This window comes from Acipenser ruthenus, chromosome 8, assembly GCF_902713425.1.
Source record: "Acipenser ruthenus chromosome 8, fAciRut3.2 maternal haplotype, whole genome shotgun sequence".
Lineage (NCBI taxonomy): Eukaryota > Metazoa > Chordata > Actinopteri > Acipenseriformes > Acipenseridae > Acipenser > Acipenser ruthenus.
In genome coordinates, this window is record NC_081196.1 from 56,344,408 (window position 1) to 56,370,130 (window position 25,723).

Genomic DNA, 25,723 nt, shown 5'->3' on the forward strand with positions numbered 1-25,723 from the left:
ACAGATTATGGAAAATACTGAGGATATTGTCAATGCTCAGCAGCCTATTTGAGTACTCTGGCACTGTAAAGAGATGAGCATCCCTGGTTAACCATGGTAAAGTTTTCACATTGTGTTAATGGATGAACATGGTTGGTCTGTACCAAGCACGTTCTAGGAATTGTTAACCACGGTAACAGATGGCCAAATCATTCTTGACCATGTTTAAAGTTCATGGTTTAACCATGACAACCATGGAGGCACATGGTTTAAATCTGACACAAATATCAGCGTACTGTCCACAAACAAAATTAATATCAAATACATTTATTAATGAAACGACATAGGACATGTATCTATCCCTGTGTGTCATGTAGCTCTAAGCAACAAATGTACTTTCATTAGCGCCCTGTAGGATTAAGATAACCACAATATTGATCATCCAGATGCTGCAAAACACATTTCTGAACACCACAATTATGGTGAAAGATCAAAGCTAGCAGAAAACTGTAACTGTTGGTACTATAAAAAGGATATTGATTTATTGTGCACACTGTGTGCATTTGTAGTGGAGCCATTAATGTCAGAGAAACTGTTCTCAAAACTTAAACAAGTTAGCTGCTTCTTGGGCAGAGTGCAAAGCAACAGAACATTAATGGTAATATAGTTGATAAGACAAAACTCAACTGTGACGAGAAAAAAAAACACAAAAGAAAACAGAAGGAATCTGTCAAAAGCGACATCTTGAGCTTTTATTGGCATTAATTATTAAGACAGCCAAATGGTAAACATACATTGTCTTTATATTATGTAATGGATAAGTTTCCAGTTATTTTACAAACTTACATTAAATGCCTTCCAGCATGTTAGAGAATATTACACACACACACACACACACACACTTATAGTTCAAATGAAAAGGTAAAATCACTAATAAGTTAACCATGCAAACTACTTTGATGGCTGCTAACTAATAAGGTCTTTCTTAAGACTTTTTTGTCTTTTATTCCCCCCCCCAGTGCACTTATATGTCAATTAAAAACAAAAAATCCTTCATATCTTAAGAAATAAAAATTTGCATTATTATTGTTACCCCAATAATAAAAAAAAAAGTAGCAGGAAGGAACAAAATAATACGGCAAACGTCCAAAAGGCAATTATTGTGATCTTGGGCTACAGTTCATACAAATTCCAGTTTCAATCTCATCCGGGTAATCTGACCCACAATTAAATGCATAAAATCACTGTGCAACTGCTGTAATATAGCCTACCGAAAAAAAAAAAAAAAAAAATGTTACTCCACAGTGCATATTTAATATTTGTCAGCAAAAGCTTAATGAAACATACACAATTTAAGCTACAACTAAATAAAACCATCCTTATTAATGTGTTATATTAGTTGGAAATATCTGTAATGCATATTAAAGATGTTCGATTTTCAGTTACTTAAAAGGTTTAAAAATGTATTCCAAAAGGCATACCAAGTTAATGATCAGTTAATAGAAAAAGGTCAGTTTCTGACATCCAGTTTTGGGAACAACATTTTATTTGCATAGGGTTCTTTATTTGCATACGGTTGGCTCAATTTTATATTGGATTTAAGAAGTACATTTGATAATTACAGACTTTACCTTACTGTAGTAAATACAATATGGTCACTCTAAGCAAGACCATTTCCGACTGAAATTTAAAAGTAAAAGAGCTTAATCTGACAACTTCTTTTTTTACTAATCTGTAAGAAAACCTTTTTGTTTGGATATTTTCTTTAATTTCCAATGACTTTGTATCCAGTTAACTTGGTAGGTTGCAAATTGTCTAGGAATTTCACATCAGGAAGGAATGTTTAGTTACCACCATCTGAAGAAAAAAACAAACATGGAAGCATATTTCAATGTAAAACCACAGGTACAACTACAAAAAACAAAAACACATTTAAAAAAAAAAAATACTGAAATTTCAGATACTAAATTATGGTCACATAATATTATTGTAATTTAACAAAGGTTACAGTTTTACTTGCAGACTACACATCTGAAAATATATTACAGAACTTTAACATACTAAAAATGTATGTATTTGTATGTTTTACTGATTGAAGACTAAATATTTAAAGTATATACATGTTTTACCTTTATATATTTTTACCTGAGTTCAAAATCTGTGTTTACTCCTGTATTGTACTTGATGAATATTATTTGTTTATTTAGCAGACGCCTTTACCCAAGGTCACTTACAGAGACTAGGGTGTGTGAACTATGCATCAGCTGCAGAGTCACTTACAATTACGTCTCACCCGAAAGACGGAGCACAAGGAGGTTAAGTGACTTGCTCAGGGTCACACAATGAGCCAGTGACTGAGGTGGGATTTGAACCGGGGACCTCCTGGTTACAAGCCCATTTCTTTAACCACTGGACCACACAGCCTCCTTATATGTAACTACTGTGCTCAATTTGGACATTTGGACTGCTATAGCAAATCAAGACCTTCACTGCTACAGCAAAGAGAGAACTTCATTTGGACTGATTGCAAAGCAAATCCTTTCTGACTCAGGAGCTTGATGCAAAGGAAAAACAAACTCAACTTTTGTCATACTAAAATAAAGTTAACAAAATAAACATTGAAAAAAAAAAAAAAAAGAAAGAGTTATTTTAGTATTATTGAAGATATTATTAAGTGTTTCAAAGTTCAACAAATTTCATCAAATCCCCCTAAACAAAAACAAAAGTACAATACAGATACTGACTCTTACCTTTAGTACAAGAAGAAAAAACGTGTTCTATGAGAAGCTGCCATACTCTCGGACATGTTACGAACTTTCAGATAGTTCACAAATCCTCTGATGAACAAGAGGAGACCTGAAAGAGAACAAACAATTTAAGTTTCATTTTACTGTTGCATTAATACAGACATTAACAATACATCCCACCTCATAATCTATGGATTCAAATTCCAAATAGTAACAATATCATCTGTACTGGTGGATTTTCACACCACTAAACATGCCAGCTAAAATTTGTTTCAAAGCAAAAACTCCTGGACATACTTTTACAAACGTCAATTACAACAACAGTGGTGACACTATATCTAATGCAGAGGACCATGATAGGGACTATATTTTTCAAATTTCCAAGAAAGAAAAATCATATAAAAGAAGTGTCACTGCCATCTAGTGGATACAACCTATAATTTTTAAAACAACCTGTGAATATAATACAGTAAGACTACTCTTTGTGCATTTACAAAATGCAAATATTTATTTTATTATTGAACTGAAAAATTCTAAACACCAGGAAGTTAAAAATCAAAATCACATAGGAGGCCTGTTTTATACTTTTTTTTAACCCAGACTATGAGAGTGATTTAAGCATTCTTATGTAAGTTGTAATAACACTAGGCAACCATGTACTTGTTTGCCTAGTTATATGCTCTCTCCATAAAGTTATGAACCTTTGAAAACAATCATAATTACTTATCCTTATTTTAGGTCTTTAAACTTTGTATTACTCTGTATGCAATATGTATAGAGGCTTGGTGTGCCAGTGGTTAAAGAAAGGGGCTTGTTACCAAGATGTTTGTGGATCAATCCCAGCTCAGCCACTGACTCACTGTTTGTGACCCTGAGCAAGTAACTTAACCAACTTGTGCTCGGTCCGTCTGTCAGATGAGATGTAAAACCAAGCTCCAATTGTAAATGACTCTGTAGCAGCAGTTGTGATGCATAGTAAGTCTCTGTGTGCAAGTCGCTTTGGATAATGACTTTATTATTATTATTATTATTATTATTATTATTATTATTATAATAATAATAATAATAATAATAATAATAATAATAATAATAATAATAATAATAATAATATTATAACTTTCCATCACAAATACAGTAAGCAGTTCAACTATTGAGCTTTTTTATGACAGTAGTTTTCCCCAGTAGCAATGATGCAGATACTGTTAAGAAATTATCTGACAAAAGTCTTTGGGGTTTGTGGTTTATAAAGCCAGTGGTATACAGATGATGAACAGAGACCGTCTGAAGCATTGAGAGTTCCTGCTTACTGGGCTGCAGAACAGCTGTGAGACCCAGTGGAGCACTGTAGCATACAGTGACAGTCACTGAAGATACCACACTATCTGGAAGACTGCTTTTAATGAATAAGGAAGGAATAGTAAGCAGGTTCTGGCCTAAAGAAAAAAAAAATTGACAGATTTGCAGTGGCTTTTTATGACTGAAAAGAACAAGCAATGGGACAAGTAAACCACATCAAGATATTTTACAATAACCATGAAAAAAAAAGTAATGTGAGATGTATAAATACAAGGGTATCAAAAAAGAGATAATTAATGGATGTAGGTAATGGAATTGTACCCATTTTCTTTGCAAACGTATGTGTTCCTTTGTAGAAAACCCTTTCTTTGTTTTGTCAGATACCTTAAAACCTCAGCTATATTCATAAAGTCTTTTTTTCCAGTTCTAAGTTGGCAGCATGTTTTTGTAAAAGAAAAAAACTGTTAATGTTACAGATCTAGTAAGACATATTTAAGATTCTTGATCAATGGCCGTCAGACAAATTTTTATATTTTAAGGGTTTGGGGGAGGATTCTACTTTGGCTTTTTTTTCCATTTTTAAAAATGCTGCTTATTGCAATTGTATTGAATCCAGCTGACACACACAGAGTTATTTTGAAGCATAAGTCAGATGGGTTGAATTACTTTTGGAGGACAACCAAGCTAAAATTCAACTATTCAGGTTATAAACCAGGTAAATCACTAGAGGGCAGTAAGTATTTATGGGGAAAAAAGTTAGTCAAGTCAAGCATTATGCACACAAAGTTGGTGACACAAAAACATCAGAAGGTTCAGTGAGTAATTGTAGGTTATAAGGGTAAAGGGGATGGTTTAACAGTAGTAAGAAATAAACAGGGCTTTTATGAATTTAAAGTATGGAGGGTTTTAAATGAACAAGTTGAAATGAACACACCACAAAACACTTTTTTTGCTGTTATTCAATAGTAGAAAAACTTCAAACTTACCAAGGACAAGGAATATCCACCATAGCCAGTACTGACCATTGAAGTATCCAGTAAAATAGTCGGAAAACTGAAAGAAAGCAACAGATTCATTCAGTTTCATATATTCTTAAAAACATTTACATTTCAGTTGTACAACTGTATAAACAAAGTAAACACATAAATAAAATAACTAAATTAATAAATAAACACAAAGTTTCATTGTAGATTGATAGGTTGCAAATTACTTTTAAAATTAAATTAATTTCACAGAGGGGGGCCTAAATAGTATTTGGAACAAGGCTAAGCAACATATACAGGGCTTGTAAATTGCTGTAACTATAATATATAACAGAATTAAAACATGGTTGAATGAGATATAGACTTCTTTTAGTATTGGAAGACATGCTGAAATGCTGCTACTGTAAACACTTTCTTTTTTGTGGGTTATAAATTATGTTCAAGTTGATTATATATCTGTATCACTTCTTTGAACTTCACAGACTTGCCTATCAAAGAAACCTCTGACCCAGGAATATAGCACCCTGCTGTTTCTAAAATGAACACCAGTCACGGGAGTTTAATCGCATCAGACTGGGATGTTCCACTGACCTCTCAAAAGAAGAGCCTCTGACCTTCACAGAACCCCCCCCTCCCAAAGTCATAAAGGCCTCAAACTAATTAAAGTCTATTCTGTTCACAAAGTAGTCTAATATTCTGCTTCCCAGCAGCATGCTGAAAACATTTAATGAACTTTGGCATTTCAGCTTTTCCTGCTAAGTGCCATGGCGAAGTAGCTTCAGCTCAAGGAAGGGCAAAAAGACAGGTATCTTTTTGGTGTTTACACCAGACTGCATGCTTCAGAGATGAAAAGGCTCAGCAGATATTAGAGGGTCAAGCTCAGTTTTCTGCTAAGGACAGTTTGTATTCATTTATTAAAAACTAAAACTAAAATATATTTATGTATTGATTTTGGAATGTATATGGTTTCTTGGAAGATCTAAAGTTTCACAAAGTTGTGTGTTTTACCTAAGCATTGTCTGCAAAAAAAAAAAAAAAGTGAATATAAAGTAAAATTAACTGGATGCTGCACATCTACCCTCCTCAGAGGATAGATTAACGCAACACAAACACATAGTAGGTTCAAAGGGCGGTAGAACCGCATAAATTTGGCTGTCAAACATACCCTCACAATGAGGATCCATTTAATCAGGGAAAGTCCAAATCCACAGATAGCACCATAGCGTCCTGCAATGGTATTGGTCAAGCAGAAGGACAGGCAAAAGCCAATCCAGTTGAAAAGAAATGCCACTGTGTTGAAAATAGAAACACTGGAAAGTTAAATGCGCATCTGTTCAAATAGGAATTTTGGTTTATTTGCACTAAATGTATTAGTCCTCAGTTGTCTGTGATTGACTAAATTGAAGATTTCTTTCAGAACACATACTGGTGCTTGCCACTTTTCAGTCAAATATTTTCAGCCAGTACTAGACAGCAGTAATCAACTGTTCCCCAGTGCACAGATACTGCAATACCAGGGTAGTCAACAGAAGGTGCCACGGTCCAAATCAGAACATTTTGAATGGTCTGCCTTGCCATATGCCTCTACAGCTATGGACAAAAGTTTAGCATCTCCCAGAATTTTAGGATTGAGACATAATTTAAAAAGAAAAACTATATGAACATAATTTAGATATTTTACTTAACATCTTGTAATCAAATTTGTTCTCCCCAGTAGGGGACAATGGTGTGCGAACAAGAGACAAGCCTTGATGGACCGAATGGCTTTTTCTCGTTCTCAAACTTTTCTTATGTTCTAAGAAACTACAAAATGATATCGCAAAAAAATCAGTTTTTCATTAAGTATATGGAAAACTACAAAACGGTATGTAATTCGTGACATTATTCAGCAGATTTCACTTGCCTTTATGAAGCAAAATTAGTTTTTTCTATAGGGTGGAGAAACATTTGGCCATAGACATAGGTTTTGCTTGCATTCACATTGGAAACACTGAATTTTTGAGAACACATAGTTGTGTACACGTGGTCCGTGAGGGTATCGCAGGTGTCACTGTGATAGTAAGTAGTTCATACACGGCAAGTGCTAGGAATTAAACCAAAACGTACAACAGTATTAGCAGTTATAATAAAGTGAAACTGCTGTAGCCTGTTTAGGAAGTGTAAACCATTCCCTTCTCTATGGCCAATAAAACAACCGTCATTAGTAAGATACTGTTTCCATACCTTCTGTATGGTTCAAGTTTGAAAAAAATTAAAAATAGCACTTCATAAAGATAAGGCTATTGTGTTGTACAATACTTCATTTTGCAAGCAATGGGAGCTCCAGACTTTGACCTTGTTGCAACAAAGAATTTTGGAACTTCACATAAAATAATTGACTACCCCTGCTGTAATCTCTTAACTCTTTTCCACATAAATAAATACATGCTGAACTACTACTAGATAAAGTGTTGCTTTAAAAGTTTAGAATTAAATGATAACACAATGTTTGTGGTCTCCTTGGTTTTTAAGCTGTCCCAAGTGTGTTGCCATGTAGGTCAAATGTTTAACCACTAGGGGGACTTAAGAAACCTTCACTTTATAAATAAGACCACAAGATGGCGAACACCTATTATACAACCATCCTGCACATATCCAAGAGTAGACCTTCAACTAGCAGCCATATTTACCTTGATTTTAGGGCAGTGTACAATTAGTAAGAGCCTGTGAAGAACTGGAGAAAAGCTCATTTCTAAATTAGCAGAGATTAAATATATCGTTTATAAAAAATAAAAAAATAAAAAATGCCAGAGCAAAAGGCTCAAGAAACAACAAAGTGGTCTAAAACTGGGCTGACAACAAGGACTGCTTTCTGATACAATACATGTGCACAGAAGTGGGAATATAGGAGGATTGTGGAGTACTGTAGCTTTAACTAAACACTGACAACTCACTGAAAAAAGCCAGCATGAATACCCCATCATTGCCAACTCTCAGTTGATCTGCATCACTGAAGTCATCTCTTGGCGGATAGTCATCTTCCTGTATTGGACAATATATGGCTTAAAGTTAGAGAACATTTCAAGGGTATACTTCCAGCACACCATACCCTAGTACAGTTCATTTTTCAATAATTTATCAAAGACCAAATAATAGAAATCCACAAACTTAAGGACAGGGATGGAAATAAGACTCCTACTGCATAGCAGTTGAACCCATTCCAGGCTTTAATACAAGCTTGATTAGCCACAATGTACAGATAACAAGCTCAGGTGCATCTTATTAAACTCATAGTAAAACCAGGAACAAAACTGCTATGAATGGGGATTTCATTTCCATCCCTGACCAAGCATATATACCAAAGACTAAACTATATATGAGATTCACTAAGTATATACAAAAACAACATGGAAGTTGAATAGAAGACCATCTTTAATTTTTTGCTTATTATTTTACAGTAAAACTTAATTTTAGCTTGCTATGTGACCACATATGTCAAACGAAGGAATTTTAAATTGTATTCAGTGTACATTTGAGACCAATAATGCAAAATCTAGGACTATGTAAATTTGCTCAGTCCAATCTTTATACACAAAACCAATTATTTTCAAAGGGCAAATGATCTGAGGGTCAAGGCAATCCTAATCGTATAAAACAAAGAACAAACAAACAAATAAATAAATAAATAAATAAAAATAAATGATAATATGTATCCATATAGCAAATTATTAGAACCCTTTTTACATACTACACTACTCATCAGAATTTGAAATTTGCAACAACAAAAAAAGAAAGATTACTTGGGGTGAAACCATAATGGCCTATGGTAGGAAATCAAACAAATAAGGGCCAGCATTCACAATTACACTACTGAAAACTCTAAAGGGATGAAGTGAATAAGGACTTCTTACTCTAGGAGCTACATCTGCTGCAGCAGCCGCCATTGCTGCAGCTTTCGCGTTTTCTGCTTCATCATAAGTGGGCAATGTGGTAGCAACACTGTATGGAGGTGGTACAGGGTAATTTTGAAAATCTCCTTCTGTGAAAACAAGAACATGGCACATTAAGAATTTCCACTCCTCAAACATAGAATTTATCCTGGCCCACTTTTTTGGAGTAACTTAACCTTATGGACACAGCCCACTTATCCTATTATAACAGAACTTTGACCATGCACAATTGTTTTTTTTTTCATTTTCCAAAGAAATCTACTGTATAATTTATTTAAAAGGTGTTTGTCTTAGATTTCACACTTTTGTGTTTTGGGGGATCTTCTTTGTCTCACAAGAAACCACCATTTTATCTTTGTGTTTTTTTCTTCTGCCGAAGTGTCCTTACATTCGGTCTTCCTGTCCCTGTTTCAGTTAAACCAAAAGTTACTGAATCCTTTTCAAGGAGGCGTTTCTGGGGGGGGGGGGGAGGCTGTAAAACAACTAATAACTCTGTTTTTAATTCACCTTGCACACATAACCTATAGTTGAAATATTGGTAGGCTACTTCAAACACTGCAACTCCCATCCGTGCTTTTATTTTATTTGATCAGTTTATAAAATGCCTGAAAACTTCAGTACTTTTGGGAAAGTTTTTTAACTTTTACAGAAATCCTGAAAGTTTAAAAAAAAAGTAAACACTGAAAAAGGGAACAAATAGACACTGTAAAACAGAAGCCCCAAGTATACTGTGTGTCTGAATGTTTTTGATTCATGGTTTACCTGGAGCTGCAGCTGCTCCTGCTGCAACACTGCTGTATGGAGGCGGAGGAGCGTCTGACTCCAGTTGCTCTGCAGTCTGTGTAGGGGGCGCAGTCTGTGCAGAACCGGAGGGCTCCTCACTCACAGAGGACTCGGAGACCTCATCCTCATTATTTAACTAAATTGAAAAAAAAGGAGATACAGTTCCACTCCTACAGTCAAAAGTGTAAACACCAGATCTTCAATAAACTTCTTCAGTACAGTGGTCTCCAGCTAAGAGAAAACCCATCGTTGTTCTTACAGCCGAAGTGTTCTTCAAGACAGAGTTAGTCACCAGACACAATATGAATCAATAAATAAAGACCCATGTATTACTTGTCATGACACACATGCATCAACATATGAAATGAACTGAATAAGTAAAAGAAAAGCAATAGACAAGTGCATGTTAATAAACTATAATAATAAATTGACAGACAAACTAACGTTAATAAAACTAAGCAAAAAAAAAAAACTCTGTCAAAAAGCTTAAATCGCTATGTACCTTGAATTTAGTTGGCGGGTGTGTTTCGGTCTATCACAATGGCAGAGACAAAAATAATGGGAGTTAAGGTTAACTTAACGTTAATAAATGAACTGCCAAACTAAATTAACACAGCACCCCTACACACGTTACAAGACATGCACATTATTTAACACAATGGTGAAACAACTCACCAGAATGGGAAACACCAAATTGCTCACTGACTTGTGTCTGATTCAGGTTTTTTTCAAGAGCTAGAACAATTTCCAACTTTGTGTAGCATGAGAAACAGCGGTGCATTTTGCTGTTTGTTTACATGCCATTTTGTAGCAATGAGGTGCACTCGTGGAAATCAGAATACAAAAGATATGACGACGGTTCTGGAAAGATTTAACAAACCAATCAGTGTCCCTCAAGACACTCCCCCGATGACAAGTCGCTTTTTTTTTTACAAGACAGTACTGTATCCATGGTGAACGAAGCGCTATCAGTGTCAAGGTGTTCTTTTAAGTGAAGTTCCTGTTCCTTTAGCCGGAGCATTCACAATGGTAAAAATCTGTTTCACCACAAGGGTGCCCCCTTAGGCGAAGTGTTCTCTTAGGAAGTGTTAATAATAATAATAAAAAAAATGTATGTATTCCAGAAAATTAGCCTTTGCAGTGTATTTCAAAATATCCTGCTGTCAACTGTGTAGCACTGGAACTGTAACGGGCAGTGTTGTACCCGGATGGTGAGAAAGGTTAACAGCTCAAAAACCACCAATTCAGACGCTAGTTTGCGGTGCGTGGGGTCGCCAGTTCACGCCTAGCCTCCATCCTGTTGCATAACAACAAACCGAGTCAATTTAAGGAATCAATTTATTTTAATAGACTTTCTCTCTACCAGAACTTAGAGTAGGCACTGAGTTCGGCTACAGTGTCCTCCAAAGTGCCATACTGCTTTGCAGTGCTGTCCCCATAGCGCCTCTGTTTGTATGCGACCCATCCCAATTCCAGTTCCGCCCTTCAAAGGACTTTGAAGAAATTGGAATTGATTCAAAGGGAACGGGAATTGGAATGGGGAAAAAATAACTGGAAAAAGAAATGAGATTGAAAAAAAAAAAAAAATTGTTGGAAACACTACCGCCTCCTTTCTTGATGCAGCTGATTTCCAAATTTTAAATATTAAATTCATAGCCAACAGGGACAAAACAAAACAGCATCTTTGACGGAGACAGCCACATTTTTTTCCCCCTCTACATTACAAAGGGTTGCTGGGATGCCATCTTCCACTAACCCACAATCCAGTGTGTTTCAACCACAACCAGATTAAACAAACCCGGTTTCCACTGCAGCCTGGCCGCTCTACTGTAACCCTGTTGGACAGGTTTCAAATAACCTATATTTTGACCTTGGTTCTTGAGCACAGCTGTGCCAATATAAACAGGGCCTAAGGATAACTTATTCTGCACTAGTCTTATTTTAATCCATATTTGCATTTATCATAAAACCTTGTTGCACATTATACACATTTCCTATTGATCCCTGTTGCAAATAAATTATAAATGTATTTCTAGGCATCTAGACATACAAATAAACAAACAAGAAAAAACCTACCAGAACGCAATATGGACAGAATGAATTCAAAACCATGGCTATCCACCCTATACATATTCTGTATGCACACTTGCCTAACTGCATTGTGTTTAAGTGCAGGAAAATGATACATTATCTTGATTTCTGACCACTATCATTAGCCCAGTAGATAGGTAACTTCGCTCTGATCCCCAAGGTACACCAATCAAATCTAGCTCTCTGATTTTTCTTTTCTTTTTAAAAGTATTATTCACACAGTATAGTAATGACAGCCTTTGTTTACGCATTGCAGATGTGAATCATAAATATTCAGGCGAATGTTGCTCGAAGACATCTATACTGTTGTATGTAGATTACAGACAAGAAACCCCACATGCTGGCAGATATCTTTCTCTTCCTACAGTACATAGGTACTGTACACTGCATTTTACTTTTTTCTTTCTTATTTTTAATTATGCTTTTTTATAGACTTGCTTCGTTCAAGCTGTTCTAAATTAAAAAGCTGAATTTTGCCAACGTGAGAGAGAGAGAGAGAGAGAGAGAGAGAGAGAGAGAGAGAGAGAGAGAGAGAGAGAGAGAGAGAGAGAGAGAGAGAGAGAGCGAGAGAGGGTTGGATACGCGCTACTGGTAATGTCACGTGAACTGTTCAGTGTTGATATGTAAATAAATCCTGTTCACCTGCGGGGCATATCAACTTCAACCTCCGTCTCGATCTCCTGCCTGTCACTCAGCAGCGAATTCATGCACCCACACAGCAGACGTCTACCCTGTCACAAGCATTAATACCCTGTATCTTACTAAACAAAGGATTTAGGGGAGCTCGCTAATAAAAGCTGAATCTCAAAACAATAGTAATTGTTACAGCTGTGTATAATGGTATTTAAAACAGGATTCATTTATCTGACTTTTTACATATCCGCCCTTGCTCTGGTCCCACCGCATACACGACAGACTACTGTATATGTAGTTTGATGAAAGGTTGGGGAGGGGGGTCCAAAATCAACCACATTTTAACTCTGCTTTATAACTTTTGGTTAGGCTGCGAACGCGGGGGGGGGGGGGGATTGATATGGAATAGCCCCATATTATTTTTCTCCAATAGTTTGTTCCTTTTTTCTTCACAGTCCTTCTAAAGTTTAAAATTAGAGAAACTGTAGGTCTGTGGTTCAGTATCTCAACATAAAACAGACAGGACTGATTCTAGAGATTTACTTCAATCAAATCCCACAATTTCTGTGAGAATAACTACTGTAGACTGCACAGAGATTTGCCTATGGAACACTGATAAAATTACAGAGAGTTCTAAATAAAGGGCAGTGTTATTTAAAAGGAAAACGTTTTCATTTTATTTACGCTGGTCACTGGTGTTCATATATTTGACATTGTTATTATTTAACCTCCGTTGAACAAATTGAACAAACACTGTGGAAGTTAGGGGTGGTGATGAGGATGATCAACAAAACTACCAGACTACCAGTGACAATTATTTTAAATGTAATTAAAAGGTAAACACGCTAATCCTAGCACTCCATATTGTCTGTGGCTTGTTGTAACAGGACACTAATCATCAGTCACCTGTCCCCAGAATTTCAGACGTGCGGTTTCCTTCAATTACAGGCTAACAAGTCATTACGCCATGGCAAGTGAATCAGTGCCTTGTGTGCAACGTCAGTTTAACGTGAAACTACAACAGCAAACGAACAGTCAAGCAGAATACGAGACCACACTTGACAAGAACATTTCTGACAGAAAATACATACCGGTACGGACACACACCCACCAAATAGTTTGAAAAATCATAATATAATAAACGCATTAATGATGATACACGGATACAAACAAACAACCAATGCAGAGATGTTTATTATATCAAACATCCACAAATTATTTTTAAGTAAAAAAACAAACTGTGACTTTGAATCTAATATAGTACGACTTTCACTAATAACTTTGGTTTGGAATACGACACGGTATACACAACACACAAAAACATCTGCTGTACCGCCCTCGTAGATTTGCTTACCACTTGGTATCTGCTCACTGCCTGGTGTTGGTGATGTTCCATCTTGTCGATTTCCCTTTACACAACAAAAAAGAAACTGGAAGCGATGTGGCGCCTCCCTCACTATCCACACACAAATATATGTGTGTTTCCTATTCCTATTATTATTATTATTGTTATTATTACTCGTTCATTCCTTCACTATTTATATTCTACAGGGTGAAAAAAAAAATCATAAACATCCGGAGACGCCAAAGAAAAACTTCAGATAGGGAAGAAAATAAAAAAGCTGTTGTGACGTACTACGTGTAGGCGTGTACGCACAACCAGGAAGCGTAACAACCCTTACCGGGTCAGAGTTTGTGCGTATGACAGGGTCACATACTTATCTTGAAAAAGCATCGTGGTTTTGAAATGTTATTAAAGTTTGAACAAAGGTTCTGTTTAAAGTCGATTTTACAACCAGCTCAAAAGGGGGGTAAATCCCGATCGATATGCATGAAAATTGGTGTGTGTGGTCGGATTGACAGGCTCAACAAACCCTGTGAACGGGGTAGCATTTGGTGAAATACTTCATGAGATACAGCGTGGCGATAAAAAAAATTAAGGAACCACACTTGGCATACACATAGTCCCGGGAGTGTAGATGTGCAACGGGGTATTTATATTTCCGGGGGCTTGTGGAAGGTCCCAACTAATTAATTAGCTCTACTGTATTCTGAGTTAATTGGTTTTATTTAGAACACTGGTGAAATATCGAGCTTGACAGCAAAGATTTGTGGGAATGCAGTTACTGAACATGTTACCAAACACAATGACTTACGTATGGCCAGTCTTCGGGAAGAATTTGTCATGTGCTTAGTGATGTCATTGTCCATGTCATTGATGATGTCATATGTGATGTCAAGTGTGACAGGAAACATATACATAAGGGTGCAGAGTTAAGGTTGCGTGGCTACCTTAACTTGCAGTTTCCTAACCTTTTGGACATTTGCAAAACAAACCTTAACGTTACTTTAACAAAGTTTTTGCCATTGAATATATATATATATATATATATATATATATATATATATATATATAGATATAGATATAGATATAGATATATATATACTTATGCGCTGAGGAGGCCAAATCTAGACTGATCCTCAGAGCCAGCATTGCATGATATAATAAAAATATAAGTTTATATAAAGTAGTGTTAATTAGAATTAATACAGATTCAAAGATAGAAGTAAAAATGATGTCACAATATATAGAACACCATTACATCATGTAAGAATAAATCATGGATTTGAATGTAAACAATAACAAGTAGTTGTCATGCCGTCAAAAACCTATAAATACCTCCAATGTTTTGATTCAAACACAGGCTCCCTTGAGAAAGATATGTACAACATATCGAAACGTTGGGCGTATATATATATATATTCAATGGCAAAAACTTTGTTAAATAGGTATAGGTTGGTTCATTGGCTATAGAATTTTCCTTATAAAATGATACAGTACTTAAAGGTGATGCAGGAGTTACAAATTACTACTGGAGTCTATGGTGTGCACACCGCCAATGACAGAGGACGTAACAGTTTATTTGTGAAAATATGTATAAACACCAAATAACTGTATTAAGAATGAATAATCTTTTCAAACCACAGAGACATATCCTAGTTATTACTACTAATTTAAATATAACAAAATAGAGAAATAACTATTAAGTATAATATTTAAGTTTGACAGAAGTGGGACGCAGGTCTCGAGTCTACTGCCTGAAGGAATGCATTCATTTAACATATTTTGCATAATTACAGGGGTGAGTAACAATTTAACAGTTGATAAGCATTTTCAGTGTTTCATAAAGAAATTTGAAAATGCAAACCAAAATGGTTTAACTAAATATATATGTACCTACAGTGCAGACAGTAACATAGTTTCCTATTTGTTCTGCATTACCATTACAAGAATACATTTCACATGCCACAGCGCATTTTACAGCGACTGGGAATCGTCCCAGTTTGTATCAACCACATATCCTTAATTATCCAGAGTTTACCATAGAATAAAGTGCTTGGTGGAATCCAGGTGGTTATTCTCTGTAGTACTCTAAAAAAAAATACACCTTTGGCTTATCCCTGCAGGTTACAGGCTGATCAAATCAGCCCTATAGTCACAAATTACTATTTTCTATTAATTGCTACAGGACCTGTGTAATACTAGGCAATGAAAAAAATAGCCAAAAATCGGCAGATAAATGAGGGGTGTCAATAAGGCCTGGGTTTTGCAAAATAAATATTGATGAAAAGTACACAATTATGCATTAAAGTCTACTTTGATTAGTTTTTTTTTGGTTTGTTTTGTTTTTAAATGTTGGCAAGTTATCTTTAATTGCAAATTTTTATTCCTTCCTGTGTGCGTACTGATAAAGTCAGTTTGCCAAAAAGCATTGGCAACAATGCAGTTACATTAAAAAAAAAAAAAAAAAAAAAAAAAGATTTCAGCCGCTGCCACTATCTGTTGTATAATGCAAGTAATTAAGTTTGAAAAGGCATGTGTATTTGCTTATGAGCAGTCTTCAGTTTCACTGATTCATTTGGGAGAGGCATCCGACCACACCAGTATCACTTCTTGCTCCTGTCCTGGAATTAGCATCTTCATGGTTTCCAGCTTGGTGCACCCCGATAAAGACAATGGGTGAATCTATTCTCACCCGAGAGGTCCCCTGAGCTAAATCACAGACAGAGGAATGTCTTTACAGTGTATGGGTGTTTTACAGCTCACAATGTGCTTCCTGGTATTAGGTGTCATCTAGGATGAAACACGGTAGACTATCGGTTTTAGTTTTATTGTTGTATTTTTCGATACAATTAAAACAAAAATGCATTTTTTGTGAAATGCATTTATTGAAATGAATTTGTGAAATGCATTGTGAAATGCCTACTGCATTGATAATTATAGAAATGAATACAAAAACCAGGTGTGCGTTTTCAAGCATGCTTTGGTTGTGACCTGAGCAAGGTATATCATTACTGTATTTAATGAAGTTAATAAATGGATCAATAAATCACCCCTAGAGAAAAAACACTAACTAATAGAGTGAAACTAAAAAAAGTTAAATTATTTCACCCACCACCACTGTTACAAAACAAGACCTTGCTGTTCTGCTAGGGAATGAGAATACTCTACTACCTTCATTCTGATTATAATACAGTCTTTCTGTATAGACACTTAGTGGCTGAGTGGTTAACCTTCACCCCACCATCAAACCACAGCTGGAAGTTTTTAAAGCACTTACATCACTGGTGAATACCCCTGGAGTTGCCAGGGTAATTTTGTGTTATTTTTTTTATTTTTATTTTACAAAAGGCTAGCTTTGAATTATAAACATGTACTTTTAGACAGTAATGTTAGTTATTTTAAATAATAAGTGTATTAATTAAAACTTGATGACCATGACACATGTCAACAGTATGTACAGAATATTAATGACTAAGTAAATTAGCAATGAAATGTTAAATCGCAATTTGATAAGCGATTCTCCAGATGCAAACATATCTTCAGAAACTGATACTTCAGTAACGTATGATAAATGTTAATACTAAGTTTTCTCTCTCTCTCTCTAGATACACATGAGGCCTCCCAGCGGTCGCTGACGCTGCAAAATCGGCTTGTTACAAAACTGACGTTTTCATGAAGAAAGAAAAAAAACGTCTCGCGAGTTTTCATTTTCCAACGAGACTAACAGCCGCCATTTTCGTGGAGTAAGCAGTCAGTAAAGTGCAAAAAAGTCTTTTCGTAGTAATTTCTGCTTTTGTCGATTTGTTTATCTCATACGGCAAAAGCTACATTTAACTGGTTGATAGCAGCGGTTCTAGGAAAATACAGATATATATTTATCGTTACAGGTCACACGATCTCACGTTTCTCTCCTGCACTGGTGCTGTCGGGCCTTTTTGCACATTTTCGGTACCCTCATTGCAACTTGCTTTTGGGAAACAAATTAGTTATATTCTGTTTCATTTGATTCAACGTTGCTGGGGCTGAGCCCTGAAAACATTGTAGAGGGCTGACCACTTTCTAAAATGATAATAGAAAACCTTGAGGCTCTAAAGTCGTGGCTCTCAAAGACGCTTGAACCCATGTAAGTACTGTACAAATATTGAATTTAATACGATATCGTCCTCGCAACGAAAGCATTAATATATAGACTAGATGTTCTGTTTTGCTATGCTCAGCATGGCATGGGACGTAGTAGCCAAAGATGGCTCTGCCACCATCATGTCGTCGAAATTCTTTTTTCCTTTAAAAAAAAAAAAAAAAAAAGCAAATTGATTTGAGTTTTTTTTTTTTTTTTTTAAAAGTCTGTAAATTAGAAGAGTGGCTTGCGAATTAACAGATACATTTACTTAAAACCGACATTAAACGAAATGCATTATGATGTATTCTCATAAAAATAAAAAAAATATATACTAGCTATATGATCAAACACTGATGGTAAAAAAGTCAGTTGCACAGTTTATTATCGTCACAAGTTGAATGCCTTCACGTGTACTGTAGATTTGTTTTATATGTACTGTACTATAAGTTCACAATTATGATGCAGAGTTTGTTAGCAGGTGTAGGTAGGTGTACAAACCTGTAGATGTTAACTCGAGGCACATACATTTTTTGATAACCCAAAGATTAAGTTGGGCAGTTTCTGAAATTTTGGGGAGCAGGAATAAGCTAACTCTTGAACTTAGCCTATGGTTTTATTTTAGTCATGGCCTGACATACTTGTACTAAAAGCTTATCCATTTTGGTGAATGCAATGCTGCCCAGTATTATTCACGAACAAGCAGTGATTGTTGTATTAATAACTCAGCCTTTAAAACAGAGGATGTGTTAAGTCAACTAGAAGAGACACAGCAATGCGTTAATTAAAGGTTGCTAGAAACTTCCTTAAAAATGTTGTGAATATCTGAGAATTGTAGCAGGCAGTCATAGTGAGAGGTACATGATGCAGCCTACTCACACATCCAATAGCTAGCACAATTCCTGGATCTGTCCTATTGAGCACCCATAGGATGAGCTGGACCGTTTTCTTTGACATCATTACTGGTGTCACATGCCAGGGTGTAATTCCTTCAGATATTTAGGCACCTTCATGAATATATACCTTGTTTGAGTCTTGGATTCACTCAATAGGGTCCCAGTAGTAAAAACAACAAACTTAAGCCACCAGTACCACACAGTAAAGCCTAGAAAGTGTTGTCCACCCCCTATACAGGTTAAAGGGATACTCTCATATCTACTAATGTTCCATTTATTACTCATTTTATAACACATGTTCTGCATTTTTATGTTGTAAACTAGTTCTTAATGCATTGTATTGCAACAAGAAATAATTGATAGACTTTTTAAATGTGGAAATACCTGCAGAGGTTTATACTAATTTGCTCATATAGTCTAAATCTCAGTGTTTATGTTTTCTAACTACACTACAGTATGCACATCCAGAACTAATCACTATTTCATTCTTTGTATTCCCAGATGTGATGCTGATCCATCTGCTCTTGCTAAATATGTTGTTGCCTTAGTTAAAAAGGATAAAACCGAGAAAGAACTTAAAGCATTATGCTTAGACCAGTTGGATGTATTTCTTCAGAAAGGTAAAGTTACTGTTTAATCTTTTTAGTCATTTAATAGGACTTTTAAGACGATTATAATTCAAAGCAACCGTACTATGCAGAGTATAGGATGTTGTTTTGTTGAATCGTATTGAACTCCCCCCCCCATATAATTCTTATATATTTAATTAATTTCTAAGTATCATGTGTTGATCAATGATAATAAACCCTCTTGTGGAAGATTATAAATTAGTGTTGTGGATTTATGTTTCTAGATACCCAGATTTTTGTCGACAAACTTTTCAATGCTGTGAATTCAAAGAGTTATCTACCTCAGTTTGAGCAGCCTTCATCGACGACTGTAAGAACAGAACCTTTTCAACACCCAGAGAAAGATGATGTAAAAAAAGATGAGGTAACTATGCTTGTTTGTCTGTAGTATAAATTAATGTTTACTGTAAGCCCAGCAAGAGACAGCTCAAAACACATATAGAAAGCAGTTATTTAAATAGTGTATACATTATAGACCATATAGAAATTGAACAGCCGGTGTCTTCAGTACAGACTGATAGCAATTTTTTTTAAATGCTGCAGAACATGGCAGTATATCCCCCATAGAATATCATTGTAGGTAGATTATTCTGCCATCTCAAGTATATTCTGCGGATTCATCTCATTTTCAATCAGTATCCTCTATTTAATTTAACCGGTGCTGCGCACTGGTCTTTGTGAGGTAAGCAAACCGTGCGTGCAAGGCAAGTGGCGAGTCAGGCAAAACTCATGTGCCTGACAACAGTTCAGACATCACCTGGGCACAGGGTTTTTTGTGGCAGTGCTGTGTGTTTATGTTCATAGCTGTGTATTTATTATCCACCACTGTAAATTCATATTTCTGCGACTGAGATACAGTGAAGACGCCAGTTAATCTGTACTATATGTATGCTTGTCACAATTAAACATGTTTGCAGTTATCTAGAGAACCTCTCATCCAGTTGTGGTTAAGACATTGTTAGTTTACAGTTCTCTTTAAAGAATAAGGTACTGTGGGAAATGTGGAACCTAATGACAAGACCGTTCGCAACACTTTGTCGTAATATTCTGCCTCCTTTGGACTATGTTCCACAACACTAATTTTAAAGTTGTATCTTTCTTTTGAATAGCAGGTAAATAAGGAAGAAGAGAGGGACACAAAAAAATTCCCCAGAAGAATAAATCACAGCCCCCAGCAGTCCAGCTCACGGTACAGAGACAGCAGGTAAGACCATACCAAAGGCGACACTTCACTGAGCAACTGCGAGGGAAATTCTGTCCTGTGTGAGTGACAAGCAGAATATCGATATTGCTGTACTGTCAGTTGAGATTTTTGTTCTTGTATGTATGCAAAGAGGCATGTGTTCTCCTTTTTTTATCCACACTACAGTTTTGCGTTTTCTTTTCCCCTCCCCTATAGAATTCGGGATGACCGAAAAAAGGACGACCGCTCTCGAAAAAGGGATTACGAGCGAAATCCTCCAAGGAGAGACTCCTACAGGGATAGGTACAACAGGAGGAGGGGTCGCAGCCGCAGTTACAGCAGGAGTCGCAGCCGCAGCAAAGACAGGCCTCGTGACCGGGACAGAAGCAGAACAAGAAGCCGAAGCAGAACAAGCAGAGGTACCTTCCTGGCTGCTTTTATAAAGAATGTTTTAGACATTCTTTTGTAGATTAGCATTCTGTTTGTCACAAAGCAGACTCTTTCAAAATTGTATTTGTTAAATTGTTATATTGAGAGTAGATATTTTCATGGATTTATTAGGCATCAGCTTTCTTCTTGTAAAAACTAAACATCTGAGTTTGAAAAAAAAAAAAAAAAGTTATGTTTTTATATAACCCTCTTACGTTCTGGATGTAATGTCTTATTTATTTTTTTTTTAGAAAGGGACACTGGTAAATCCAAGTATGACCTAGACAGAACAGAAAGAACCGAGCCTTCAGAGAACAATTATACGTCAGCATCATTGGTTTCATCTGATCACTATCCTGTCCCAGCACTCAGCAGTACTATCACTGTTATAGCACCAACTCACCATGGCAACAACACTAGCGAAAGCTGGTCAGAATTCCATGAAGATCAAATAGATCATGGCTCATATGGGAGAGGGCCACCACCAAAGAAACGCTGCAGGGATTATGACGGTAAATATCTTAACCTTTTTATTAAGTGTCAGATGATGAACCAATTGACTAATTATTGACTGACTGCAGGACGTTTTGGAATTGAAAGTCCATCAGCTAACATGTGACATAGTGTAGCACAGAGAACTGTTTTTTTCGATAAGAAGTAATTGATAAACAGAAGAAAAAAAACTGTTTTAGTAAAAGAAACAGTTGGATAAGCTTATTGTTTCAGCCTCTGCCATATTCGTATGCAGATGGAGACTGAATAGGTTTTCTGACCTTACCTTTAATCTTCCAACCGCTGCATTTCCTAATTGAAAGTCACAGTATTTACTACAGCTTGGTTAGAATAAAGGATGTAGAAAGACCTATACAGGACTGAACAAGACAGAAAAATAGGCTATTGCCTGGGGAAACAGTGTTTAGGAATTTTCCCAGCAAGCTCGCAGAATTTTCAAGAGCTCATCACTTTTCTGTATGTAGACGGTTCATATTAATATCCCTTAATACTTTAATATAGTAACAAGAAAGGTGCTGGTGCTACTAGTGCTGCAGGCCTACAGAAAAACTCAGCGTGTGAACCCAAACGGAAACCTTTTATTACAAAATGCAACCCAAGAAGCGGGAGGTTAGAGTTTAAAAAAAAAAAAAAAAAAAAAAAGAAATGCAATTGAGCATGTCACATTTGTTAAATTACTCTGTGTAGACATAATAAATTAAATAAGCCAAATGCAAAAGTATTGAAATAAAATGCATTTATTGAAATTAGTTTGGTTTGTCTGATATACTTTGTTACTGCATTTTATTGGCATATTGGTTGAATTTAAGAGTAAGGACCTTACCCATAGTCGTAGGTAAAGCAAATACTAAACATGAAATGTAACATAATATTGTAAATAATAAAACAAATTAAAATGGCATGGACAAAAATGATGGGACCGCTAACCTAATATTTTGTTGCACAACCTTTAGAGGCAATCACTGCAATCAAACATTTTCTGTAGCTCTCAATGAGACTTCTGCACCTGTTAACAGGTAGTTTGGCCCACTCTTCCTGAGCAAACTGCTCCAGCTGTCTCAGGTTTGATGGGTGCCTTCTCCAGACTGCAAGTTTCAGCTCTTTCCATAGATGTTCGATAGGATTCAGATCAGGACTCATAGAAGGCCACTTCAGAATAGTCCAATGTTTTGTTCTTATCCATTCTTGGGTGCTTTTAGCTGTGTGTTTTGGGTCATTATCCTGTTGGAGGACCCATGACCTGCGACTGAGACAGAGCTTTCTGACACTGGGCAGTACGTTTCGCTCCAGAATGCCTTGATAGTCTTGAGATTTCATTGTGCCCTGCACAGATTCAAGGCACCCTGTGCCAGGCGCAGCAAAGCAGCCCCAAAACATAACCCAGCCTCCTCCATGTTTCACTGTAGGTATGGTGTTCTTTTCTTTGAAAGCTTCATTTTTTCGTCTGTGAACATAGAGCTGATGTGACTTGCCAAAAAGCTCCAGTTTTGACTCATCTGTCCAAAGGACATTCTCCCAGAAGGATTGTGGCTTGTCAATATGCATTTTAGCAAATTCCAGTCTGGCTTTTTTATGTTTTCCTTTCAAAAGTGGAGTCCTCCTGGGTCTTCTTCCATGGAGCCCACTTTCGCTCAAAAAGCGACGGATGGTGCGATCAGAAACTGACGTACCTTCACCTTGGAGTTCAGCTTGTATCTCTTTGGCAGTTATCCTTGGTTCTTTTTCTACCATTCGCACTATCCTTCTGTTCAATCTGGGGTGGATTTTCCTCTTGCGGCCGCTCCCAGGGAGGTTGGCTACAGTTCCATGGACCTTAAACTTCTTAATAATATTTGCAACTGTTGTCACAGGAACATCAAGCTGCTTGGAGATGGTCTTGTAGCGTTTACCATTACCATGCTTGTCTATTATTTTCTTTCTGATCTCCTCAGACAACTCTCTCCTTTGCTTTCTCTGGTCCATGTTCAGTGTGGTGCACACAATGATACCAAACAGCACAGTGACTACTTTTCTCCATTTAAATAGGCTGAATGACTGATTACAAGATTGGAGACATGTGTGATACTAATTAAAGAAACGAATTAGTTTGAAATATCACTATAATCCAATTATTTTTTATCTTTTCTATGGGGTACCAACAAATGTGTCCAGGCCATTTTAGAATATCTTTGTAGAATAAGCAATAATTAATCTCTTTTCACAGCTTCTTTGCTTTATTCTATGACATACCAAAGGCATGCAAGTATACATGATAAAATAGCTTTTAATTTCATCACTTTTCAGGAGGAATGAAGCATTATTTCAATGAGCTGTAAAGGTACCAACAAATTTGAGCACGTTTGTATATATATATATATACAGTACTGTGCAAAAGTTTTAGGCAGGTGTGAAAACATGCTGTAAAGTAAGAATGCTTTCAAAAATAGACATGTTAATAGATTATATTTATCAATTAACTAAATGCAAAGTGAGTTAACAGAAGAAAAATTAAATCAAATCTATATTTGGTGTGAACACCCTTTGCCTTCAAAACAGCATCAATTCTTCTAGGTACACTTGCACAAAGTCAGGGATTTTGTAGGCATATAGTCAGGTGTATGATTAAACAATTATGCCAAACAGGTGCTAATGATCATCAATTCAATATGTTGGTTGAAACACAATCATTAACTGAAACAGAAACAGCTGTGTAGGAGGAATAAAACTGGGTGAGGAACAGCCAAACTCAGCTAACAAGATGAGGTTGCTGAAGACAGTTTACTGTCAAAAGTCATACACCATGGCAAGACTGAGCACAGCAACAAGACACAAGGTAGTTATACTGCATCAGCAAGGTCTCTCCCAGGCAGAAATTTCAAGGCAGACAGGGGTTTCCAGATGTGCTGTCCAAGCTCTTTTGAAGAAGCACAAAGAAACGGGCAACGTTGAGGACCGTAGACGCAGTGGTCGGCCAAGGAAACTTACTGCAGCAGATGAAAGACGCATCATGCTTAGTTCCCTTTGCAATCGGAAGATGTCCAGCAGTGCCATCAGCTCAGAATTGGCAGAAAACAGTGGGACCCTGGTACACCCATCTACTGTCCGGAGAAGTCTGGTCAGAAGTGGCCTTCATGGAAGACTTGCGGCCAAAAAGCCATACCTCCGACGTGGAAACAAGGCCAAGCGACTCAACTATGCACGAAAACACAGGAACTGGGGTGCAGAAAAATGGCAGCATGTGCTCTGGACTGATGAGTCAAAATTTGAAATATTTGACTGTAGCAGAAGGCAGTTTGTTCGCCGAAGGGCTGGAGAGCGTTACACGAATGAGTGTCTGCAGGCAACAGTGAAGCATGGTGGAGGTTCCTTGCAAGATTGGGGCTGCATTTCTGCAAATGGAGTTGGGGATTTGGTCAGAATTAATGGTCTCCTCAATGCTGAGAAGTACAGGCAGATACTTATCCATCATGCAATACCATCAGGGAGGCATCTGATTGGCCCCAAATTTATTCTGCAGCATGACAACGACCCCAAACATACAGCGAAAGTCATTAAGAACTATCTTCAGCGTAAAGAAGAACAAGGAGTCCTGGAAGTGATGGTATGGCCCCCACAGAGCCCTGATCTCAACATCATCGAGTCTGTCTGGGATTACATGAAGAGAGAGAAGCAACTGAGGCTGCCTAAATCCACAGAAGAACTGTGGTTAGTTCTCCAAGATGTTTGGGTCTACCTACCTGCCGAGTTCCTTCAAAAACTATGTGCAAGTCTACCTAGAAGAATTGATACTGTTTTGAAGTTAAAGGGTGGTCACACCAAATATTGATTTGATGTAGATTTCTCTTCTGTTCACTCACTTTGCATTTTGTTAATTGATAAATATAAACTATTAACATGTCTATTTTTGAAAGCATTCTTACTTTACAGCATTTTTTCACAACCTAAAACTTTTGCACAGTACTGTGTGTGTGTATGTGTGTATATATATATATATATATATATATATATATATATATATATATATAAATTATACACTCTCACACACACACACAGTGCTTCCTCGCTATATGGCTCTCGGTTATAACGCACCTCGGATATAACGCTCCTACAGCAGGTCCCCCAATTCCCTATACTAGTGATTCATGCAATATTTTTACAGTTAATACAGTACTGGTGTTCAAACTGTAAACA

The 25,723-nt window shown here is 36.5% G+C and overlaps 2 protein-coding genes across 6 annotated transcripts in view; one reads left to right on the top strand and one right to left on the bottom strand.

Annotated features, from left to right (window-relative positions):
* Positions 1-702: 702 nt before the first annotated feature.
* LOC117407409 (NEDD4 family-interacting protein 2-like) lies at positions 703-14,110 on the bottom strand. Its single transcript, XM_034012405.3, has 8 exons — positions 13,796-14,110; positions 9,697-9,853; positions 8,896-9,023; positions 7,939-8,026; positions 6,171-6,295; positions 5,009-5,075; positions 2,730-2,835; positions 703-1,836 (listed from the first exon to the last, which is right to left on the bottom strand). The coding sequence occupies exons 1-7, from the start codon at positions 13,835-13,837 to the stop codon at positions 2,732-2,734; spliced, it is 711 nt and encodes a 236-aa protein (XP_033868296.1). The 5' UTR covers positions 13,838-14,110; the 3' UTR covers positions 703-1,836; positions 2,730-2,731.
* Positions 14,111-17,465: 3,355 nt separating this feature from the next.
* LOC117406465 (RNA-binding protein 26-like) overlaps positions 17,466-25,723 on the top strand; it is a 28,486-nt gene continuing 20,228 nt past the window's right edge. For 4 of the 5 annotated variants that reach the window (XR_009329423.1, XR_009329424.1, XR_009329425.1 and 1 more), the window contains exons 1-6: positions 17,467-17,909; positions 19,301-19,419; positions 19,653-19,792; positions 20,538-20,632; positions 20,828-21,030; positions 21,292-21,552. Coding sequence is in view for 1 of the 5 variants with exons in the window: in XM_034010519.3 (XP_033866410.1) it covers positions 17,851-17,909; positions 19,301-19,419; positions 19,653-19,792; positions 20,538-20,632; positions 20,828-21,030; positions 21,292-21,552 (877 nt within the window). In the remaining 4 variants the exon portion in view is untranslated. Of the gene's footprint in view, positions 17,910-19,300; positions 19,420-19,652; positions 19,793-20,537; positions 20,633-20,827; positions 21,031-21,291; positions 21,553-25,723 lie in introns of all 5 variants that reach the window. The other variant, XR_009329426.1, reaches the window with a different exon arrangement.